This window comes from Ranitomeya imitator, chromosome 4 (genome assembly GCF_032444005.1).
Source record: "Ranitomeya imitator isolate aRanImi1 chromosome 4, aRanImi1.pri, whole genome shotgun sequence".
NCBI classification, from domain to species: domain Eukaryota; kingdom Metazoa; phylum Chordata; class Amphibia; order Anura; family Dendrobatidae; genus Ranitomeya; species Ranitomeya imitator.
Genome location: NC_091285.1, coordinates 7812424 through 7836459, shown reverse-complemented (window position 1 = coordinate 7836459; position 24036 = coordinate 7812424). Strand labels below are relative to the sequence as shown.

The following is a 24036-nucleotide window of genomic DNA, read 5'->3' as shown; positions in this document are numbered from 1 at the left end:
TCAGTAATGTATGTACACAGTGACTGCTCCAGCAGAATAGTGAGTGCAGCTCTGGGGTATAATACAGGATGTAACTCAGGAGCAGTAATGTATATACACAGTGACTGCACCAGCAGAATAGTGAGTGCAGCTCTGGGGTATAATACAGGATGTAACTCAGGATCAGTAATGTATATACACAGTGTGACTGCACCAGCAGAATAGTGAGTGCAGCTCTGGGGTATATTACAGGAGGTAACTCAGGATCAGTAATGTATGTACACAGTGACTGCTCCAGCAGAATAGTGAGTGCAGCTCTGGGGTATAATACAGGATGTAACTCAGGATCAGTAATGTAATGTATGTACACAGTGACTGCACTAGCAGAATAGTGAGTGCAGCTCTGGGATATAATACAGGAGGTAACTCAGGATCAGTAATGTATGTACACAGTGACTGCTCCAGCAGAATAGTGAGTGCAGCTCTGGGGTATAATACAGGATGTAACTCAGGAGCAGTAATGTATGTACACAGTGACTGCACCAGCAGAATAGTGAGTGCAGCTCTGGGGTATAATACAGGATGTAACTCAGGATCAGTAATGTATGTACACAGTGACTGCACCAGCAGAATAGTGAGTGCAGCTCTGGGGTATATTACAGGAGGTAACTCAGGATCAGTAATGTAATCTATGTACACAGTGACTGCTCCAGCAGAATACTGAATGCAGCTCTGGGGTATAATACAGGATGTAACTCAGGATCAGTAATGTATGTACACAGTGACTGCACCAGCAGAATAGTGAGTGCAGCTCTGGGGTATAATACAGGATGTAACTCAGGGTCAGTAATGTATGTACACAGGGACTACACCAGCAGAATAGTGAGTGCAGCTCTGCAGTATAATACAGGATGTAACTCAGGATCAGTAATGTAATGTATGTACACAGTGACTGCACCAGCAGAATAGTGAGTGCAGCTCTGGGATATAATACAGGATGTAACTCAGGAGCAGTAATGTATGTACACTGTGACTGCACCAGCAGAATAGTGAGTGCAGCTCTGGGGTATAATACAGGATGTAACTCAGGATCAGTAATGTATATACACAGTGTGACTGCACCAGCAGAATAGTGAGTGCAGCTCTGGGGTATAATACAGGATGTAACTCAGGATCAGTAATGTAATGTATGTACACAGTGACTGCACCAGCAGAATAGTGAGTGCAGCTCTGGGGTATAATACAGGATGTAACTCAGGAGCTGTAATGTATGTACACAGTGACTGCACCAGCAGAATAGTGAGTGCAGCTCTGGAGTATAATACAGGATGTAACTCAGGATCAGTAATGTAATCTATGTACACAGTGACTGCTCCAGCAGAATAGTGAGTGCAGCTCTGGAGTATAATACAGAATGTAACTCAGGATCAGTAATGTAATGTATGTACACAGTGACTGCACCAGCAGAATAGTGAGTGCAGCTCTGGAGTATAAAACAGGATGTAACTCAGGATCAGTAATGTAATGTATGTACACAGTGACTGCACCAGCAGAATAGTGAGTGCAGCTCTGGAGTATAATACAGGATGTAACTCGGGGTCAGTAATGTAATGTATGTACACAGTGACTGCACCAGCAGAATAGTGAGTGCAGCTCTGGAGTATAATACAGGATGTAACTCGGGGTCAGTAATGTAATGTATGTACACAGTGACTGCACCAGCAGAATAGTGAGTGCAGCTCTGGAGTATAATACAGGATGTAACTCGGGGTCAGTAATGTAATGTATGTACACAGTGACTGCACCAGCAGAATAGTGAGTGCAGCTCTGGGGTATAATACAGGATGTAACTCCGGATCAGTAATGTAATGTATGTACACAGTGACTGCACCAGCAGAATAGTGAGTGCAGCTCTGGAGTATAATACAGGATGTAACTCGGGGTCAGTAATGTAATGTATGTACACAGTGACTGCACCAGCAGAATAGTGAGTGCAGCTCTGGGGTATAATACAGGATGTAACTCAGGATCAGTAATGTAATGTATGTACACAGTGACTGCACCAGCAGAATAGTGAGTGCAGCTCTGGAGTATAATACAGGAGGTAACTCAGGATCAGTAATGTATGTACACAGTGACTGCACCAGCAGAATTGTGAGTGCAGCTCTGGGGTATAATACAGGAGGTAACTCAGGATCAGTAATGTATGTACACAGTGACTGCACCAGCAGAATTGTGAGTGCAGCTCTGGGGTATAATACAGGATGTAACTCAGGATCAGTAATGTAATGTAGGTACACAGTGACTGCACCAGCAGAATAGTGAGTGCAGCTCTGGAGTATAATACAGGATGTAACTCAGGATTAGTAATGTATGTACACAGTGACTGCACCAGCATAATAGTGAGCGCAGCTCTGGAGTATAATACAGAATGTAACTCAGTAATGTATGTACACAGTGACTGCACCAGCAGATTAGTGAGTGCAGCTCTGGGGTATAATACAGGATGTAACTCAGGAGCAGTAATGTAATGTATGTACACAGTGACTGCACCAGCAGAATGGTGAGTGCAGCTCTGGAGTATAATACAGGATGTAACTCCGGATCAGTAATGTAATGTATGTACACAGTGACTGCTCCAGCAGAATAGTGAGTGCAGCTCTGGGGTATAATACAGGATGTAACTCAGGAGCAGTAATGTATGTACACAGTGACTGCACCAGCAGAATAGTGAGTGCAGCTCTGGGGTATAATACAGGATGTAACTCAGGATCAGTAATGTATGTACACAGTGACTGCACCAGCAGAATAGTGAGTGCAGCTCTGGAGTATAATACAGGATGTAACTCAGGAGCTGTAATGTATGTACACAGTGACTGCACCAGCAGAATAGTGAGTGCAGCTCTGGGGTATAATACAGGATGTAACTCAGGAGCTGTAATGTAATGTATGTACACAGTGACTGCACCAGCAGAATAATGAGTGCAGCTCTGGAGTATAATACAGGATGTAACTCAGGATCAGTAATGTATGTACACAGTGACTGCACCAGCAGAATAGTGAGTGCAGCTCTGGAGTATAATACAGGATGTAACTCAGGATCAGTAATGTAATCTATGTACACAGTGACTGCTCCAGCAGAATAGTGAGTGCAGCTCTGGAGTATAAAACAGGATGTAACTCAGGATCAGTAATGTAATGTATGTACACAGTGACTGCACCAGCAGAATAGTGAGTGCAGCTCTGGAGTATAATACAGGATGTAACTCGGGGTCAGTAATGTAATGTATGTACACAGTGACTGCACCAGCAGAATAGTGAGTGCAGCTCTGCAGGATTACTGCCTGTGTGCAGTCCTGTGTATATTGGGAATGGCGCAGCGGCCGGTGGCAGGGTAATGGTCAGTAGCCGGTGAGGATGCGGTCACTGGTTTGGCGCTGTGTTCCCGGCTTTCTTGTCTGGTTCTTGTACGCGGGAGCAGCGGAGGTTTTGGTCATTGCTCCCTGAGAACCTTCGGCTTTCTGAGGCCCGCTCTATAGGGCTCTCTCTCTCCAGAGCTGCGCCCGTCCCCTCCTCTGTCCCCTCCTCCATCTCTCTCTCCTTTGTCTGCCCAGGAATGTGGTCCCTGCCCTTAAGTCAATATTGAGGAATTCTCCTGAGGGGCCTCATGTTTGTGTTGGGGGGGATTACCTAAATCCTGCAGTCTGTGGAGGGGATGTCACTAGACTAAACACATTTCTCTCCGCACAGACCCCTGACCCTCCAATAAGTAACCTGTGCCGATGCCCCCAGATATCCCATGGATGCCCCCAGTTATCCCATGGATGCCCCCCACCCCCGTTCTGTAGACGTCCCCCCCCCCCCCCCGTTCTGTGGACGCCCCCCCCCCCCCCACCCCCCCCGTTCTGTAGATGCTAACAGCGCCCCTCTCTGTCCGCAGGTGCCACGGAGCTGCTGCTTCTCGCCCGTCGGACGGACCTGCGGAGAATCTCTCTGGACACCCCCGACTTCACGGACATCGTCCTCCCCCTGGATGACATCCGCCACGCCATCGCCATAGACTACGACCCGGTGGAGGGCTACATCTACTGGACGGATGACGAGGTGCGGGCCATCCGCCGGGCGCAGATCGACGGCTCCGCCAGTCAGTTCATCGTCGTGTCCCAGGTGTCCCATCCTGACGGCATCGCCGTGGACTGGGTGGCGCGGAACTTGTACTGGACGGACACCGGGACCGACCGCATCGAGGTGACGCAGCTAAACGGCACCATGCGCAAAATTCTCATCTCTGAAGACCTCGACGAACCCAGGGCGATCGTGCTGGACCCATATAACGGGTAAGAAGGACAACGGCCAATGTACAGCCATGTGACCGCTGCAGCCAATCACCGGCCTCAGCAGTGATGTCGGAGCCAGTGACTGACTGCAGCAATCAAGTGGTCGTACGCGACATTGTCGTAGTCAGGAACCACTGACAGAGGATGCGGCGCTCCAACATCTTTTTTTTTTTTTTATTCTTCCCCCAGTTATATGTACTGGACGGACTGGGGAGAAATCCCAAAAATCGAGCGCGCGGCAATGGACGGTTCTGATCGGATCGTGCTGGTGAACACCTCGCTGGGCTGGCCGAACGGCCTCGCGCTGGACTACATGGAAGGGAAGATCTACTGGGGCGACGCCAAGACGGACAAGATAGAGGTGAGTAATGTCTCTGCCGGCTGTCAGCGGATGGAAACCTTCACAGCTTCCATGCCGAGGCTGAGAACATGGACAGGCGTGATAACGTCTCACAGCTGAGGGTTTGGTGCAGTCACACGTCCTCTAAATGGCTTGTTACAATGTATCATATTGCACCTAAAATAAAAACCGAAACCTTGTATTTGCTCCTCCAAAAATAATAATAACCCTGATCTGACCGCGGAAAACGGAAGACTAATGCCGAAGGGGAGAAAAGAAGGAGAAACTGTAGAGAAGGGGAGCTGTGCGGCGGATCGTCCTCGCCTCGGGCGCTCGCTGTGATAATCGCCGGGGCGGTCGGCCATTAATTGGCGACATTTCTATGTATGTAAATTTGTCCCTTGACTTGTAAGTGCAGCCGGCGCTTTGTGGGTTCTCCTGAGTCGTGGATAAGCCGCCCGCGCTGGTTAATAGGCCCCAGCGGGGGGCGCACACGAGGCTTTTGTTCCCCGTTTTATCTGGCAGCTCGCAGCAGACTGTGTGACATTAATCTCCCAGAAAAGATGGCCGCCTGTCATTGTACCGCAGCAGCGGGGGGGCAGGAGGTGCGCCGATCATCAGCCGCACATGACGGCGCGCTTAACCCCGTCTCTGCCTCGTCGCTCCATCTATTAGACGCAGTGTCCCTGGTGAAGTATAACCCCCAGCATCCGACGTAGAGGGAGGAAGAAACTGCGCCTGCAGCCAGAATACTACACTGCTCCATGTGTACGGAGACATCCCGGCTACTGCGGCGTCCACCCCATCCCCACTCTGCAAAAAGATCGATGTTTGCGGTGGTCCTCCCGCTGGTGCATTGTACCGACCCCTCAGCTGTGTGGAGCAGGACGTGGCTTCTGCTTGCTCTGAGGACGTTTCTTCTCCCCGTCTCCTGCAGGTGATGACTACGAACGGCACGGGCCGGCGGGTGCTGGTGGAGGACAAGCTGCCGCATATCTTCGGCTTCACGCTGCTGGGGGACTTTGTGTACTGGACGGACTGGCAGCGGCGCAGCATCGAGCGGGTCCACAAGCACACGGGCGAGCGGGAGGTCATCATCGACCAGCTGCCCGACCTGATGGGACTGAAGGCCACCAACATCCACAGGATGACGGGTGAGCGTAGTCCGCGGTCCTGCGCGGGCGATGGCCGATCTCTCCCAATGTTTTTAATAACTTTTTTAATTGATTTTGAAGGGACAAACGCATGCGCCGAGAACAACGCCGGCTGCAGCCACCTCTGCCTCTTCCGCCCTCAGGGGCCGCGCTGCGCTTGCCCCATCGGCCTGGAGCTGATCAATGACATGAAGACGTGCATCGTGCCCGAGGCCTTCCTCCTCTTCTCCCGCCGGGCCGACATTCGCCGCATCTCTCTGGAGACCAACAACAACAACGTGGCCATCCCGCTGACCGGGGTGAAGGAGGCGTCTGCACTCGACTTCGACGTGACCGACAACAGGATTTACTGGACTGACATAAGCCTGAAGGTAAAAGGCGGCCCATGCTGCAGTGACCTCCAGAGCTGCGCTCGCCGTCAGTCCAGCTCTGAATGTGATGGGACCGGAGAGTCGATTATGGTTGCCGATTCTCGGATCTGATTTCTTTTCTTTCCTTGCAGACGATCAGTCGGGCCTTCATGAACGGCAGCGCTCTGGAGCACGTGGTGCAGTTCGGATTGGATTACCCAGAAGGCATGGCGGTGGACTGGTTAGGGAAGAACCTGTACTGGGCCGACACCGGCACCAATCGCATCGAGGTGTCAAAGCTGGACGGCCTCCACCGGCAGATCCTGGTGTGGAAGGACCTGGACAGCCCGCGGGCGCTGGCACTGGACCCCGCAGAGGGGTGAGTAATGCACATGGCCACAGCGCGGCCCCCCGGTGTCCGGCCCTTACTCTCTGCTGCCCCCTGATGGCCGACCGTCCCTGCCCCCGATCACCACTGATAGATTGGAGGAGTGATCGGTTTTCTTTTCTGGGAAGGAGGAACTGGCGGATTCTTCTGATAGTCGGGGCTCAGCCGTCCTTTGTTACGCTGCACAGAGCCGCACACAATGAGACGTGTATCCGCTCACCTCCCGCTATCCATAATTACAAACCTGAAATATTATCCGGCCATTTAGTGAGAGCGGGAGCAGCCTCCTGCCGGCCTCTCCCTCCCGTGTAAAGTAGGTCAGGGCTGAGAAGATTGGACGCAGACACGGACGCACGGCACCGGCTCCGAGCTGCTACTGTAAGGGCTACATCTATTGTGGTGTTATATGCTGGTCTGGTCGCCACGCCGGCCCTCTTGGCGGTCTGGTCGCCGCGCCGGCCCTCTTGGCGGTCTGGTCGCCGCGCCGGCCCTCTTGGCGGTCTGGTCGCCGCGCCGGCCCCCTTGGCGGTCTGGTCGCCGCGCCGGCCCCCTTGGCGGTCTGGTCGCCGCGCCGGCCCCCTTGGCGGTCTGGTCGCCGCGCCGGCCCCCTTGGCGGTCTGGTCGCCGCGCCGGCCCCCTTGGCGGTCTGGTCGCCGCGCCGGCCCCCTTGGCGGTCTGGTCGCCGCGCCGGCCCCCTTGGCGGTCTGGTCGCCGCGCCGGCCCCCTTGGCGGTCTGGTCGCCGCGCCGGCCCCCTTGGCGGTCTGGTCGCCGCGCCGGCCCCCTTGGCGGTCTGGTCGCCGCGCCGGCCCCCTTGGCGGTCTGGTCGCCGCGCCGGCCCCCTTGGCGGTCTGGTCGCCGCGCCGGCCCCCTTGGCGGTCTGGTCGCCGCGCCGGCCCCCTTGGCGGTCTGGTCGCCGCGCCGGCCCCCTTGGCGGTCTGGTCGCCGCGCCGGCCCCCTTGGCGGTCTGGTCGCCGCGCCGGCCCCCTTGGCGGTCTGGTCGCCGCGCCGGCCCCCTTGGCGGTCTGGTCGCCGCGCCGGCCCCCTTGGCGGTCTGGTCGCCGCGCCGGCCCCCTTGGCGGTCTGGTCGCCGCGCCGGCCCCCTTGGCGGTCTGGTCGCCGCGCCGGCCCCCTTGGCGGTCTGGTCGCCGCGCCGGCCCCCTTGGCGGTCTGGTCGCCGCGCCGGCCCCCTTGGCGGTCTGGTCGCCGCGCCGGCCCCCTTGGCGGTCTGGTCGCCGCGCCGGCCCCCTTGGCGGTCTGGTCGCCGCGCCGGCCCCCTTGGCGGTCTGGTCGCCGCGCCGGCCCCCTTGGCGGTCTGGTCGCCAGCTCTGCTGCGGTGCACTGCGTACCCATAACATGCAGCATTTCCTTTTCTAGGTTTATGTACTGGACAGAGTGGGGTGGAAAACCCAAGATCGACAGGGCATCTATGGACGGCAGCGAGCGCATCACCCTGGTGCCCAATGTGGGCCGCGCCAACGGGCTGACTATTGACTACGCGGAGAGGAGGCTTTATTGGACGGACCTTGACACCAATCTCATCGAGTCCTCCAGCATGCTGGGTGAGTGGTCCTTCCCGTTACTTTACATGTGGAGGAGTTACATCCCCAGAGCTGCAATCAAAATTCTGCTGACTTATAAATGATTATCCCTGCACTGGGAGATGCTGAGGGATGATGTCGAGACTGAGTGATAACTGCAGCTTTGGATGTGACTGGAGACATGACGTTCTGCTGCACGAGACCTTGTGTGTTGGGCTCGGAGCCAACGCGGTTCCTGCAGGTGAACGAGCGGCTCCCAGCTGTGCCGCCGCCGGCTGCCCGCGCCGTGCCTGTTCAGGAAGCGAGCGGCTGGTGGACCGGTGCCAGGCTCGGCTCGCTGCACCAGGATCATTTGCATTAAAAAGGATTTATCTCCAGGGGGAAATGTTTAACACAGTGTTTTACGTAACTGATCCTCGCTGGGGGACGCCGCCATCTCTGCCCACAGTGCACCGCTCTCCTCCCGGCTGCGTGATTTCAGTGAAAGCAGACACTTAGTTTTGGGCTAGAAACAACCCCGTCCTGATCTTCTACTTCTCTCAGCTGCAGTCATGTCACAGTGCATCAGCGCAGGACAGGAGGATTAAGCTGTAACGTGCTCATTGAAAAAAATGTAGCACAAGTCATGTCACATTGCGGGTGCATCTCTCAGATCACAGTAATTACCGGTGCGCGTTGCACCAGCGCTGCGGTCTTGATTTCAACCACTTGCGTGTGCTCGTCTCTGAATGCAGTCACCACTGCAGAGCTGGTGCACATTCACCAGTAATTACTGTGATTTGAGCAGAGCCGTCATGTCATTTCGGGGTTCAGGTTGCTGTAATTGCCAGTGATCGTGTTCCAGCGCTGCGGTAGTGATTTCAGCCACTGACGTGTCCTTGTCTCTGAGCGCAATAACCACTGCAGCGCTGGTGCATGTTCACTGGTAATTACGGTGATGTGAGCAGAGCAGTCATGTCATTGCAGGGTTCAGATCACATTAATTACTGGTGAATGTGCACCAGCGCTGCGGTCGTGATTTCAGCCACTGGCCTGTCCTCGCCTCTGAATATAGTCACCACTGCAGAGCTGGTTCACGTTCACCATTACTGTGATTTGAGCAGAGCCATCATTTCATTGCTGGGTTCAGATCACAGTAATGAGCGTGCACTAGTTCTGCAGTCATGATTTCAGCCACTGAACGTGTCCTCGTCGCTGGATGCAGTCACCGGTGAGTGTTCACTGGTAATTCGTGATATGAACTCTGCAATGACATGACAGCTCTGCTCAGATCTCAGCATTTACAGAACGAAATTGTTACTGGGCTACAATAAAATGACACTGGACCGCGCAGGTCATTACTGATGTGGCCACAATACAGGAGACTTGGAATTGAAGTTGCATTAGTTTTTCTGGAGATGCATTGCTCTGCATAGGAGCTGTGGACACAAGCGATGGGGATTGTTATGGCCAGTATCACATAATGCAATGTCTATAGGGGAGCTGGAGTGGCGGGAGTGAGATTGGTGCCGTGTAACGAGCTGTCCTCCTCCACAGGGCAAGACCGGGAGGTCATAGCCGACGACTTGCCGCACCCTTTCGGTCTCACCCAGTACCAGGATTTCATCTACTGGACGGACTGGAGCCGCCGAAGCATCGAGAGAGCCAACAAAACCAGCGGGCAGAACCGGACCATCATCCAGGGCCACCTGGACTACGTGATGGACATCCTGGTGTTTCATTCCTCCCGGCAGTCTGGGTGGAACGAGTGTGCGTCCAGCAATGGCCACTGCTCCCACCTGTGCCTGGCCACGCCGGTGAGCGGCTACACGTGCGGCTGCCCGGTGCACTACTCCCTGAACGCGGACAATAAGACTTGTAGTGGTGAGTAGCGCTGCCCCCTGGGGGTTGTAGTGGTCCGTGCACCGTACTAATGTCCGATCCTCGCTCTCAGCTCCCAGCGCCTTCCTGCTCTTCAGTCAGAAAAACGCCATTAACCGGATGGTGATCGACGAGCAGCAGAGTCCGGACATCATCCTCCCCATCCACAACCTGCGCAACGCGCGCGCCATAGACTACGACCCCGTGGAGAAGCACCTGTACTGGATCGACTCCCGTCAGAGCATCCGCAGATCCCTGGAAGACGGCACGCAGGTGATTGGCGGCACGCGACCCGCCGCAGACCCTCGCAGATCGGCGCACGGCGAGTTCACCCGTTAACCTTTTCCTTGCAGAATGTCACCGTGGTTTCCAACAACAACCCCAACCAGAACCTGGACATGCAGCCGTACGACATGAGCATCGACATCTACAGCCGCTTCATCTACTGGACCTGCGAGGTGACCAACGTGATCAACGTCACCCGCATGGACGGCCGCGCTGTCGGGATTGTCCTGAGGGGCGAGCAGGATCGGCCCAGAGCCATCCTGGTGAACCCGGAGCGCGGGTGAGTGCGCGGTGACGCTGTGCTCGCTGATAATGGTCCCTGGCCGGTACTGATCCAATGCCGCCGTCTTTGTGCCGCTACAGGTACATGTATTTCACCAACCTGCAGGAGCGCTCGGCCAAAATCGAGCGGGCGGCTCTGGATGGGACTGAGCGCGAGGTCCTCTTCTTCACCGGCCTCAGTAAACCCATCGCACTCGCTCTGGATAATAAGATGGGGAAGTTGTTCTGGGCCGACTCTGACCTGCGGCGGATCGAGAGCAGCGACCTGTCCGGTAAGTGTTGGCGCATGTGATCGCTCTTAAAGCGAGCTGTGCGCAGTTTCTGGATTAACGGTTGTGTGTTTCCGGTGTGACAGGCGGGAACCGCATCGTTCTGGAGGACTCCAACGTGCTGCAGCCGGTGGGGCTGACGGTGTTCGGTAACCACCTGTACTGGATCGACCGGCAGCAGCAGATGATCGAGCGCATCGATAAATCGGGCCGCGAGGGGCGCACCAAAATCCAGGCCCGGATCCCCTTCCTGACGGACATCCACGCGGTGACGGAGCTGAGCGTGAAGGAATACAGTGAGTGCCGCCGTCCCGGACAATATGGCGGCTTGTTCTCGGACTGGTGTGCTGATGGCGTTCTCTCTTACAGAGGAGCACCCCTGTGCCCAGGACAATGGCGGCTGCAGCCACATCTGTATCGTGAAGGGAGACGGCACCACGCGCTGCTCCTGCCCCGTGCACCTGGTCCTCCTGCTGGATGAGCTCTCCTGCGGAGGTGGGTGACCCCCAGAGACCCCCGGAATACACAGGTCATGACTGTCCGCTCCTCATTCTGTGGTTTCCTCCTGCAGAGCCCCCCACCTGCTCCCCGCAGCAGTTCACCTGCTACACCGGAGAGGTGGACTGCATTCCTGCCGAGTGGCGCTGCGACGGCTTCATGGAGTGCATGGACAACAGCGACGAGCACAACTGCCCCAAGTGCTCCAGCACCCAGTACCAGTGCGCCAGCGGGCAGTGCATCGACTCCTCCTACCGGTGCAACGGCGAGGCCAACTGCCAGGACAAGTCCGACGAGAAGAGCTGCAACGGTGAGCCGCCAGATGGGAGCATGCTGGGAGTTGTAGTTTGGCAGCAGCTGATTTTAATGGGCCGCCGTCTTTTTTTCTCTCTCCTCAGAGATCTGCACGGTGGAGCAGTTCCACTGCGGCAGCGGTCAGTGCATCGGGAAACACCGGCGGTGCGACCATAACCGCGACTGCAGTGACAGCTCCGATGAACTGGGCTGCTGTAAGTCGGCCATGACGCTCCCTTCCCCTCGTGCCTTCATCTGCTGCAGCTCAGCCCTCCTCCTCACATGTGTTGTCCTCCTCAGATCCCACCGAGGAGCCGTCTCCACCCTCCACCAGCACCATCGGCTCCATCATCGGCGTCGTCCTCACCGTCTTCCTGGTCGGAGGGGTGTACTTTGTGTGCCACAGGGTCCTGTGCCCCCGTATGAAGGGCGACGTTGAGACCATGGCGAACGACTACGTGGTGCACGGTCCGGCCTCTGTGCCGCTGGGCTACGTGCCGCACCCGAGCTCGCTGACCAGCTCCCTGCCAGGTGAGTGCCGCCATCTACCCGCACTGTCCGTGTAAGTGTTGGTGCCTTATACCCCACATAGGAGGTTACGTCCTGCACTACACGGAGCAGCCGCCATCCTGTAAGCGCCCTCCCCGAGGGCCAGGATGTGGCCCGTATTCCGTTACATGTGGGTGTCCATTGTACGGAGGGGGATGGGGTTTCCTGCTGCCGGTCTGGGCTTTTAACCACGTCCCCTCCAGGTGTAGTTAATATTTCCGGGGTCTTTCTGCAGGAATGTCCCGTGGGAAATCTGTGATCAGCTCCCTCAGCATCATGGGTGGGAGCAGCGGACCACCGTATGACCGCGCTCACGTTACCGGGGCCTCGTCCAGCAGCTCCTCCAGCACCAAAGGAACTTACTTCCCACCGGTGAGTCTCGAATCTGTCTCCCCGGCACCTTCAGGAGACTGCAGCCCCATTCATCACCGGCCTTTATTCACTGGCCAGGAGCTTGGGGGGTCCCCGGACCTGATGACTGGGGGTGCACTCAGGGGTCTTATACGAACACCCGGGATCGAAGACGGGTGGCTTTTTTTCCCACTTTTTTTTTCCCCCATTACATCATATGATAACCTCAATGGTGTCATTAAAAAATTACAACTCGTCCTCCATATAGTAAGCCCCCCGTTCTCCATATAGTAAGCCCCCTGTCCTCCATATAGTAAGCCCCCCTCCTCCATATAGTAAGCCCCCCGTCCTCCATATAGTAAGCCCCCCGTCCTCCATATAGTAAGCCCCCCGTCCTCCATATAGTAAGCCCCCCCGTCCTCCATATAGTAAGCCCCCCGTCCTCCATATAGTAAGCCCCCGTCCTCCATATAGTAAGCCCCCGTCCTCCATATAGTAAGCCCCCCGTCCTCCATATAGTAAGCCCCCGTCCTCCATATAGTAATCCCCCCGTCCTCCATATAGTAAGCCCCCGTCCTCCATATAGTAAGCCCCCGTCCTCCATATAGTAAGCCCCCCGTCCTCCATATAGTAAGCCCCCGTCCTCCATATAGTAATCCCCCCCGTCCTCCATATAGTAAGCCCCCGTCCTCCATATAGTAAGCCCCCGTCCTCCATATAGTAAGCCCCCGTCCTCCATATAGTAAGCCCCCCGTCCTCCATATAGTAAGCCCCCCGTCCTCCATATAGTAAGCCCCCCGTCCTCCATATAGTAAGCCCCCCGTCCTCCATATAGTAAGCCCCCCCCGTCCTCCATATAGTAATCCCCCCCGTCCTCCATATAGTAAGCCCCCCGTCCTCCATATAGTAATCCCCCCCGTCCTCCATATAGTAATCCCCCCCGTCCTCCATATAGTAAGCCCCCCGTCCTCCATATAGTAATCCCCCCCCGTCCTCCATATAGTAATCCCCCCCGTCCTCCATATAGTAATCCCCCCCGTCCTCCATATAGTAAGCCCCCGTCCTCCATATAGTAATCCCCCCCGTCCTCCATATAGTAATCCCCCGTCCTCCATATAGTAAGCCCCCGTCCTCCATATAGTAATCCCCCCCGTCCTCCATATAGTAAGCCCCCCGTCCTCCATATAGTAAGCCCCCCTCCTCCATATAGTAAGCCCCCCCCCCGTCCTCCATATAGTAAGCCCCCCGTCCTCCATATAGTAAGCCCCCCGTCCTCCATATAGTAAGCCCCCCGTCCTCCATATAGTAAGCCCCCCGTCCTCCATATAGTAAGCCCCCCGTCCTCCATATAGTAAGCCCCCCCCCGTCCTCCATATAGTAAGCCCCCCCCCGTCCTCCATATAGTAAGCCCCCGTCCTCCATATAGTAAGCCCCCCGTCCTCCATATAGTAATCCCCCCCCGTCCTCCATATAGTAATCCCCCCCGTCCTCCATATAGTAATCCCCCCCGTCCTCCATATAGTAAGCCCCCCGTCCTCCATATAGTAAGCCCCCGTCCTCCATATAGTAAGCCCCCCGTCCTCCATATAGTAAGCCCCCCGTCCTCCATATAGTAAGCCCCCCGTCCTCCATATAGTAAGCCCGCCGTTCTCCATATAGTAAGCCCCCCGTCCTCCATATAGTAAGCCCCCGTCCTCCATATAGTAAGCCCCCCGTCCTCCATATAGTAAGCCCCCCGTCCTCCATATAGTAAGCCCCCCGTCCTCCATATAGTAAGCCCCCCGTCCTCCATATAGTAAGCCCCCCGTCCTCCATATAGTAAGCCCCCGTCCTCCATATAGTAAGCCCCCGTCCTCCATATAGTAAGCCCCCCCGTCCTCCATATAGTAAGCCCCCCGTCCTCCATATAGTAAGCCCCCGTCCTCCATATAGTAAGCCCCCCCGTCCTCCATATAGTAAGCCCCCGTCCTCCATATAGTAAGCCCCCTGTCCTCCATATAGTAAGCCTCCGTCCTCCATATAGTAAGCCCCCGTCCTCCATATAGTAAGCCCCCGTCCTCCATATAGTAAGCCCCCCGTCCTCCATATAGTAAGCCCCCCCCGTCCTCCATATAGTAAGCCCCCCCCGTCCTCCATATAGTAAGCCCCCCGTCCTCCATATAGTAAGCCCCCCGTCCTCCATATAGTAAGCCCCCCCGTCCTCCATATAGTAAGCCCCCCCCGTCCTCCATATAGTAAGCCCCCCCCGTCCTCCATATAGTAAGCCCCCCGTCCTCCATATAGTAAGCCCCCCGTCCTCCATATAGTAAGCCCCCCGTCCTCCATATAGTAAGCCCCCCGTCCTCCATATAGTATCCCCCCCGTCCTCCATATAGTAAGCCCCCCCCCCCCGTCCTCCATATAGTAAGCCCCCCCCCCGTCCTCCATATAGTAAGCCCCCCCGTCCTCCATATAGTAAGCCCCCCCGTCCTCCATATAGTAAGCCCCCGTATGGCTGCGGGAGATGAAAAATAAAAAAGTTATGGCTCTTGGAAGAAAAGGAGGAAAAATTCAGAAACGAAAATATGTATCTGTGCAGCCAGAATCCTGTGATCCTGGCATTGTAGCAGACCCTCAGCTGTGAGATGTACGTGGTGTATGTAGTGGGACGCCGCCGGGTGTGGGAGACTTGTCGCGGAGGCTTCTCACTGACGTCCTCCCTTCCCCCGTCACAGATCCTGAACCCTCCGCCCTCCCCGGCCACGGAACGGTCGCACTACACCCTGGAGTTCGGCTATTCCTCCAACAGCCCGTCCACACACCGCTCGTACAGGTAAGGGGGCTCGCGCAGGTAAGGGGGCTCGCACAGGTAAGGGGGCTCGCGCAGGTGAGGGGGCTCGTACAGGTAAGGGGGCTCGCACAGGTGAGGGGGCTCGCACAGGTGAGGGGGCTTGCACAGGTAAGGGGGCTCGCGCAGGTGAGGGGGCTCGTACAGGTAAGGGGGCTCGCACAGGTGAGGGGGCTCGCACAGGTGAGGGGGCTCGTACAGGTGAGGGGGCTCGCAAAGGTGAGGGGGCTCGCACAGGTGAGGGGGCTCGTACAGGTGAGGGGGCTCGCAAAGGTGAGGGGGCTCGCGCAGGTGAGGGGGCTCGAGCAGGTGAGGGGGCTCGAGCAGGTGAGGGGGCTCGCGCAGGTGAGGGGGCTCATACAGGTGAGGGGGCTCGCACAGGTGAGGGGGCTCGCACAGGTGAGGGGGCTGACATGGCGTCCGGCTCCCTCTGTGCCGGGACTTTACTCCGGAGACGCCTACATCGAGATCTCTGCTTGCTGTCATTGAATATAGGAATTCCGGTAAAGCCTTTCTCAAAGCTGCAGATTTGTTACAAATGTATCACAGCCGGAGGAGCCGGCTTACAACTGATACATTATCATAAACACGCTATTGATGCATTGTCACGAATTCTCAGCTGTGTTAACATTTCAGATACGGCGCCACCTCCAGGCCGCTGGTCGTTTCTGGTATTGCAGCTGATGGAAATGAGCCGCAGCGCCACTCGCAGCACATGGTCAGGTGGGGGCGCCGTTCTGGCAGAGCAGCGTGCTTTGCTGCATAGAGTATGAAGGTTTCTGTTCACTGACCGCAGTCCGATATTACCGCGTCTGATCCGTCACTGCCCGCAGTCCGATATTCCCGCGTCTGATCCGTCACTGCCCGCAGTCCGATATTCCCGCGTCTGATCCGTCACTGCCCGCAGTCCTATATTACCGTGTCTGATCCGTCACTGACCGCAGTCCGATATTCCCACGTCTGATCCGTCACTGACCGCAGTCCGATATTGTCGCGTCTGATCAGTCACTGACCGCAGTCCGATATTGCCGCGTCTGATCAGTCACTGACCGCAGTCCGATATTACCGCGTCTGATCCGTCACTGCCCGCAGTCCGATATTCCCGCGTCTGATCCGTCACTGCCCGCAGTCCGATATTACCGCGTCTGATCCGTCACTGACCGCAGTCCGATATTACCGCGTCTGATCCGTCACTGACCGCAGTCCGATATTGCCGCGTCTGATCCGTCACTGACCGCAGTCTGATATTACCGCGTCTGATCCGTCACTGACCGCAGTCCGATATTACCGCGTCTGATCCGTCACTGCCCGCAGTCCGATATTACCGCGTCTGATCCGTCACTGACCGCAGTCCGATGTTACCGCGTCTGATCCGTCACTGACCGCAGTCCGATATTGTCGCGTCTGATCCGTCACTGACCGCAGTCCGATATTACCGCGTCTGATCCGTCACTGACCGCAGTCCGATATTACCGCGTCTGATCCGTCACTGACCGCAGTCCGATATTGCCGCGTCTGATCAGTCACTGACCGCAGTCCGATATTACCGCGTCTGATCCGTCACTGACCGCAGTCCGATATTACCGCGTCTGATCCGTCACTTCCCGGAGTCCGATATTACCGCGTCTGATCAGTCACTGACCGCAGTCCGATATTGCCGCGTCTGATCCGTCACTGACCGCAGTCCGATATTACCGCGTCTGATCCGTCACTGACCGCAGTCCGATATTGCCGCGTCTGATCAGTCACTGACCGCAGTCCGATATTACCGCGTCTGATCCGTCACTGACCGCAGTCCGATATTACCGCGTCTGATCCGTCACTGACCGCAGTCCGATATTACCGCGTCTGATCCGTCACTGACCGCAGTCCGATATTACCGCGTCTGATCAGTCACTGACCGCAGTCCGATATTGCCGCGTCTGATCCGTCACTGACCGCAGTCCGATATTGTCGCGTCTGATCCGTCACTGCCCGCAGTCCGATATTGTCGCGTCTGATCCGTCACTGCCCGCAGTCCGATATTGTCGCGTCTGATCCGTCACTGCCCGCAGTCCGATATTGTCGCGTCTGATCCGTCACTGACCGCAGTCCGATATTGTCGCGTCTGATCCGTCACTGACCGCAGTCCGATATTACCGCGTCTGATCCGTCACTGCCCGCAGTCCGATATTACCGCGTCTGATCCGTCACTGACCGCAGTCCGATATTACCGCGTCTGATCCGTCACTGACCGCAGTCCGATATTGTCGCGTCTGATCCGTCACTGCCCGCAGTCCGATATTACCGCGTCTGATCCGTCACTGACCGCAGTCCGATATTGTCGCGTCTGATCCGTCACTGACCGCAGTCCGATATTACCGCGTCTGATCAGTCACTGACCGCAGTCCGATATTGCCGCGTCTGATCCGTCACTGACCGCAGTCCGATATTACCGCGTCTGATCCGTCACTGCCCTCAGTCCGATATTGTCGCGTCTGATCCGTCACTGACCGCAGTCCGATATTGTCGCGTCTGATCCGTCACTGCCCGCAGTCCGATATTGTCGCGTCTGATCCGTCACTGACCGCAGTCCGATATTACTGCGTCTGATCCGTCACTGACCGCAGTCCGATATTGTCGTGTCTGATCCGTCACTGCCCGCAGTCCGATATTACCGCGTCTGATCCGTCACTGTCTTTTCTCCCGCAGTTACAGACCGTACAGCTACCGCCACTTTGCGCCTCCCACCACGCCGTGCAGCACGGATGTGTGCGACAGCGACTACACCCCCAGTCACCGGCTGACGTCCACCACCACCAAGGACTACACCAGCGACCTGAACTACGACTCCGAGCCGGTGCCCCCTCCGCCGACACCACGGAGCCAGTACCTGTCCGCTGAGGAGAGTTGTCCTCCGTCGCCGTACACGGAGCGCAGCTACTCCCATCATCTGTACCCGCCGCCCCCCTCGCCCTGCACGGACTCCTCCTGAGCCCCCCGCCCTGTATAGACCCTGCGGACCCTCAATGGTTCTAATTTCATGTACAGATTTTGTATTTTTTGTTCCCGTGCAGCGGGGGAGGGGAGGCCGGGACAGACCCGTGTACATAGAGATGGATATTTATATATTTTCTTAGCTCCTCCTGGCCGCGCCGTTAATGGCGTGAACGTGCGGCCCCCCGACCCTTTCATCAGACATCTAAGCTTTTGTATAAAAGATTCCCCTCCTCCGCGTATATTGTACAAATATATAAATATATAGAATTATCTATTTTTGCAGACAGAACAAACACAATGCCTTAATCCGCTGCCGAGGAGGCGCCGCGCCAGAGATTAACGCCAAAAAAAAATAATTCCAAGCTGTAAAAGAAAACGGCCGACTGGACCTGGGGGTCACTTTAAGGATTAACCCCCTATGAGAGTAACTTTATATGTTATTTACAGTTTGTCAGAATTTTTTTTTTACTTTTTTTTTTTTTATGTAATATACCTTTAAGAATTAAAGGGGAACTCCACTGATGCCTTATTTTAGGCTACACGGTTTACCTAACTTGGAATCTGTTCCTCCAATCTGTAGTTCCTCAGATCCAGGACATGCTGGAAGTTGTAGTTGTAAAACCTGTAGCAGTGATGCGGTGTGTAGCCGCCCTGTTATAATGCTGTCCTATCACCCCCCTGCTGTGCGATGGTTCCTTCCTCTCCTGCTCATTCACCACTAATCTGATACTAGAGATGAGCGCCGGGCTAAACCACTAATCCATTAAGCGGGGGGTGGACCTGAAGTTGCAAATGTTTAATTTTTAAGCCAAAGGTTGTCTCGTCGCCCCCATCGTCTGTTGCGGCGGCTGCGTCCTCCGGGAGCTGCAGAGTTCCAGAGGTTTCTATTTTACGAAAGCTGCGAATGTTCAGTGTTTTTTTTTTTATACGATGTAGATAATGGACTGTATTTATGACCATGTAACGTTTTGTACTCGCCGTATACCTGTGTATATAGACATGTATGTCCGTGCAGTACGCACACTCACCACTATGGCGGATTTGTTCTCAGCGGATGCCGCTGCAGCAGAAAATGGCGGAAAGGACAAGTGGTTTAGAGGGAGCAGTGGGACTGGCTGGGAAACCGGGCGTTAATCACTCATGGACAGAGGACCCCCTTTTTTTTACTTTATTTTTTTGACAGTGCCACTTCTGCCCCCTGGTGGGTGCTGTGATGAAGTGCGGAGCTGCAGTACCACTCTCAGCCAGGTGTGGTGCTGTTTGTGGAGGAAAATCAAATGTCGGTTGCCCCCGTTTGCGGTGCAGGGTCCCGTATGTAATGGCCGCCCGCTCGTTGTCAGCCCCATTGGGACCAATCAAGTCTGCAGTGACCAAAGCCTGACACAAAGCGGCACAGAGGAGAGGCATGACTCGGGTGCCAGGATGGGGGTCTCGCCGTGTCTGTCACAGAGGAAGGGCACTACTTATGTGTGGGAAAGGGGGTCTCAGCCGGCACAGAGGAGGGGCATGAGTTGGATGTGAGGATGGGGGGTCTCGCCATGTCCGGCACAGAGGAGGGGCATGACTCGGGTGTGATTATGGGGGTCTCCCTATGTCTCAGCTGGCACAGAGGAGGGGCATAACTTGGGTGTGATTATGGGGGTCTCGCCATGTCTCAGCTGGCACAGAGGAGGGGCATGACTCGGGTGTGATTATGGGGGTCTCCCTATGTCTCAGCTGGCACAGAGGAGGGGCATAACTTGGGTGTGATTATGGGGGTCTCGCCATGTCTCAGCTGGCACAGAGGAGGGGCATGACTCGGGTGTGATTATGGGGGTCTCCCTATGTCTCAGCTGGCACAGAGGAGGGGCATGACTCGGGTGTGATTATGGGGGTCTCGCCATGTCTCAGCTGGCACAGAGGAGGGGCATGACTCGGGTGTGATTATGGGGGTCTCCCTATGTCTCAGCTGGCACAGAGGAGGGGCATGACTCGGGTGTGATTATGGGGGTCTCCCTATGTCTCAGCCGGCACAGAGGAGGGGCATGACTCGGGTGTGATTATGGGGGTCTCGCCATGTCTCAGCTGGCACAGAGGAGGGGCATGACTCGGGTGTGATTATGGGGGTCTCCCTATGTCTCAGCTGGCACAGAGGAGGGGCATAACTTGGGTGTGATTATGGGGGTCTCGCCATGTCTCAGCTGGCACAGAGGAGGGGCATGACTCGGGTGTGATTATGGGGGTCTCGCCATGTCTCAGCTGGCACAGAGGAGGGGCATGACTTGGGTGTGATTATGGGGGTCTCACCATGTCTCAGCTGGCACAGAGGAGGGGCATGACTTGGGTGTGATTACGGGGGTCTCGCCGTGTCTCAGCCGGCACAGAGGAGGGGCATGACTCGGGTGTGATTATGGGGGTCTCCCTATGTCTCAGCTGGCACAGAGGAGGGGAATGAGTTGGATGTGAGGATGGGGGTCTCGCCATGTCCGGCACAGAGGAGGGGCATGACTCAGGTGTGATTATAGGGGTCTCTCCATGTCTCAGCCAGCACAGAGGAGGGGCATGACTTGGGTGTGATTACGGGGGTCTCGCCATGTCTCAGCCGGCACAGAGGATGGATGTGATTACGGGGGTCCCGCCGTCTCGGTATCTCTGTCCCTAATGTTACCGCTGACTTGTTTTTTGCTGCCGCTGGTACGACAGATCTGCACGAGGACGTATGGAGGATTGATGATATTGGCCAACATTTGGTCCGCGCCGCGCGCTCATACAACAGTTCTTCTTTAATGTGTTTTATTAATTATTTTTTGTTTTGTATCTATGAGCCTGACTTTGTACGCTGTGTATAATACATCAGCGGCGGCCTGTATACAGAGCCGCCATTACTGTACGCCGAGCTGTAACAGAGTTAATTTTTATAATAAAACTAAAGCTCAAAACTGAAACGTCTCCGTTATTATTATCCGGGCGACGTGAATGATCACTGGAGGCTCCGAATCGTGGAAATGATTCCCCCCGACCCGATGTCTGCAGGGGCCACTCGTCCTGGGGCAGGGAGAGCAGGTCGGCGCCTGGAGAGGGCACTATCGGACAGGTGGAGCAATACAGAGGGTAGGCTGTACAGTGCATACTGCAGGTGGAGGGCGGTACAGAACATATAGTGCAGGATAAGGTAGAGGGCGGTACAGAACATATAGTGCAGGATAAGGTAGAGGGCGGTACAGAACATATAGTGCAGGATAGGTAGAGAACATATAGTGCAGGTGGAGGGCGGTACAGAACATATAGTGCAGGATAGGTAGAGGGCGGTACAGAACATATAGTGCAGGATAAGGTAGAGGGCGGTACAGAACATATAGTGCAGGATAGGTATAGAACATATAGTGCAGGTGGAGGGCGGTACAGAACATATAGTGCAGGATAGGTAGAGGGCGGTACAGAACATATAGTGCAGGATAGGTAGAGGGCGGTACAGAACATATAGTGCAGGATAAGGTAGAGGGTGGTACAGAACATATAGTGCAGGATAAGGTAGAGGGTGGTACAGAACATATAGTGCAGGATAGGTAGAGGGCGGTACAGAACATATAGTGCAGGATAGGTAGAGGGCGGTACAGAACATATAGTGCAGGATAGGTAGAGGGCGGTACAGAACATATAGTGCAGGATAGGTAGAGGGCGGTACAGAACATATAGTGCAGGATAGGTAGAGGGCGGTACAGAACATATAGTGCAGGATAGGTAGAGGGCGGTACAGAACATATAGTGCAGGATAGGTAGAGGGCGGTACAGAACATATAGTGCAGGATAGGTAGAGGGCGGTACAGAACATATAGTGCAGGATAGGTAGAGGGCGGTACAGAACATATAGTGCAGGATAGGTGGAGGGCGGTACAGAACATATAGTGCAGGATAGGTAGAGGGCGGTACAGAACATATAGTGCAGGATAGGTGGAGGGTGGTACAGAACATATAGTGCAGGATAGGTAGAGGGTGGTACAGAACATATAGTGCAGGATAGGTAGAGGGCGGTACAGAACATATAGTGCAGGATAGGTAGAGGGCGGTACAGAACATATAGTGCAGGATAGGTAGAGGGCGGTACAGAACATATAGTGCAGGATAGGTAGAGGGCGGTACAGAACATATAGTGCAGGATAGGTAGAGGGCGGTACAGAACATATAGTGCAGGATAGGTAGAGGGCGGTACAGAACATATAGTGCAGGATAGGTAGAGGGCGGTACAGAACATATAGTGCAGGATAGGTAGAGGGCGGTACAGAACATATAGTGCAGGATAGGTAGAGGGCGGTACAGAACATATAGTGCAGGATAGGTAGAGGGCGGTACAGAACATATAGTGCAGGATAGGTAGAGGGCGGTACAGAACATATAGTGCAGGATAGGTAGAGGGCGGTACAGAACATATAGTGCAGGATAGGTAGAGGGCGGTACAGAACATATAGTGCAGGATAGGTGGAGGGCGGTACAGAACATATAGTGCAGGATAGGTAGAGGGTGGTACAGAACATATAGTGCAGGATAGGTAGAGGGAGGTACAGAACATATAGTGCAGGATAGGTGGAGGGCGGTACAGAACATATAGTGCAGGATAGGTAGAGGGCGGTACAGAACATATAGTGCAGGATAGGTAGAGGGCGGTACAGAACATATAGTGCAGGATAGGTAGAGGGCGGTACAGAACATATAGTGCAGGTGGAGAGCAGGATGGGTACTATACTCACAACCAAATGCTCGGAGATTGACTTACATTTTGGTTTTCACATCTTCCCCCTTCAGTGTCTTAAGTTCTTTAAGTCGCTGTTTCTATGGTTACTGATAGACAATTATAAACATTCCATATGTTGTTACATTTCAATATTCCTAGCGCTGCCCCTTATTATCCACGCTCCTGCTCCATATTGTCTACGCTCCTGCCCCCTCGGTCTCTGCGCTCCTGCCCCCTCGGTCTCTGCGCTCCTGCTCCATATTGTCTACACTCCTGCCCCCTCGGTCTCTGCGCTCCTGCCCCCTCGGTCTCTGCGCTCCTGCCCCCTCGGTCTCTGCGCTCCTGCTCCATATTGTCTGCGCTCCTGCCCCCTCGGTCTCTGCGCTCCTGCCCCCTCGGTCTCTGCGCTCCTGCCCCCCCCCCCCCCCCCCTCGGTCTCTGCGCTCCTGCCCCCCCCCTCGGTCTCTGCGCTCCTGCCCCCCCCCCTAGTGCAGGATAGGTAGAGGGCAGTACAGAACATATAGTGCAGGATAGGTAGAGGGTGGTGCAGAACATATAGTGCAGGATAGGTAGAGAACATATAGTGCAGGATAGGTAGAGGGAGGTACGGAACATATAGTGCAGGATAAGGTAGAGGGCGGTACAGAACATATAGTGCAGGATAAGGTAGAGGGCGGTACAGAACATATAGTGCAGGATAGGTAGAGAACATATAGTGCAGGTGGAGGGCGGTACAGAACATATAGTGCAGGATAGGTAGAGGGCGGTACAGAACATATAGTGCAGGATAGGTAGAGGGCGGTACAGAACATATAGTGCAGGATAGGTAGAGGGCGGTACAGAACATATAGTGCAGGATAGGTAGAGGGCGGTACAGAACATATAGTGCAGGATAGGTAGAGGGCGGTACAGAACATATAGTGCAGGATAGGTAGAGGGCGGTACAGAACATATAGTGCAGGATAGGTAGAGGGCGGTACAGAACATATAGTGCAGGATAGGTAGAGGGCGGTACAGAACATATAGTGCAGGATAGGTAGAGGGCGG

At 55.1% G+C, this 24036-nt stretch overlaps 1 protein-coding gene across 1 annotated transcript in view; it reads left to right on the top strand.

Moving 5' to 3' along the window:
• The window catches only part of LRP6 (LDL receptor related protein 6), a 48401-nt gene extending 27196 nt beyond the window's left edge, over window positions 1–21205 (top strand). The window contains exons 6-23 of the mRNA XM_069762864.1: window positions 3920–4316; window positions 4506–4677; window positions 5594–5810; window positions 5892–6181; window positions 6313–6539; window positions 7924–8108; window positions 9624–9950; window positions 10021–10220; window positions 10301–10512; window positions 10596–10786; window positions 10870–11079; window positions 11153–11278; window positions 11355–11591; window positions 11680–11790; window positions 11876–12106; window positions 12360–12496; window positions 15190–15287; window positions 17994–21205. Of these exons, the coding sequence (XP_069618965.1) occupies window positions 3920–4316; window positions 4506–4677; window positions 5594–5810; window positions 5892–6181; window positions 6313–6539; window positions 7924–8108; window positions 9624–9950; window positions 10021–10220; window positions 10301–10512; window positions 10596–10786; window positions 10870–11079; window positions 11153–11278; window positions 11355–11591; window positions 11680–11790; window positions 11876–12106; window positions 12360–12496; window positions 15190–15287; window positions 17994–18276 (3851 nt within the window). The 3' untranslated portion in view covers window positions 18277–21205. The remainder of the gene's footprint in view (window positions 1–3919; window positions 4317–4505; window positions 4678–5593; window positions 5811–5891; window positions 6182–6312; window positions 6540–7923; window positions 8109–9623; window positions 9951–10020; window positions 10221–10300; window positions 10513–10595; window positions 10787–10869; window positions 11080–11152; window positions 11279–11354; window positions 11592–11679; window positions 11791–11875; window positions 12107–12359; window positions 12497–15189; window positions 15288–17993) is intronic.
• The last annotated feature ends 2831 nt before the right edge of the window (window positions 21206–24036 follow it).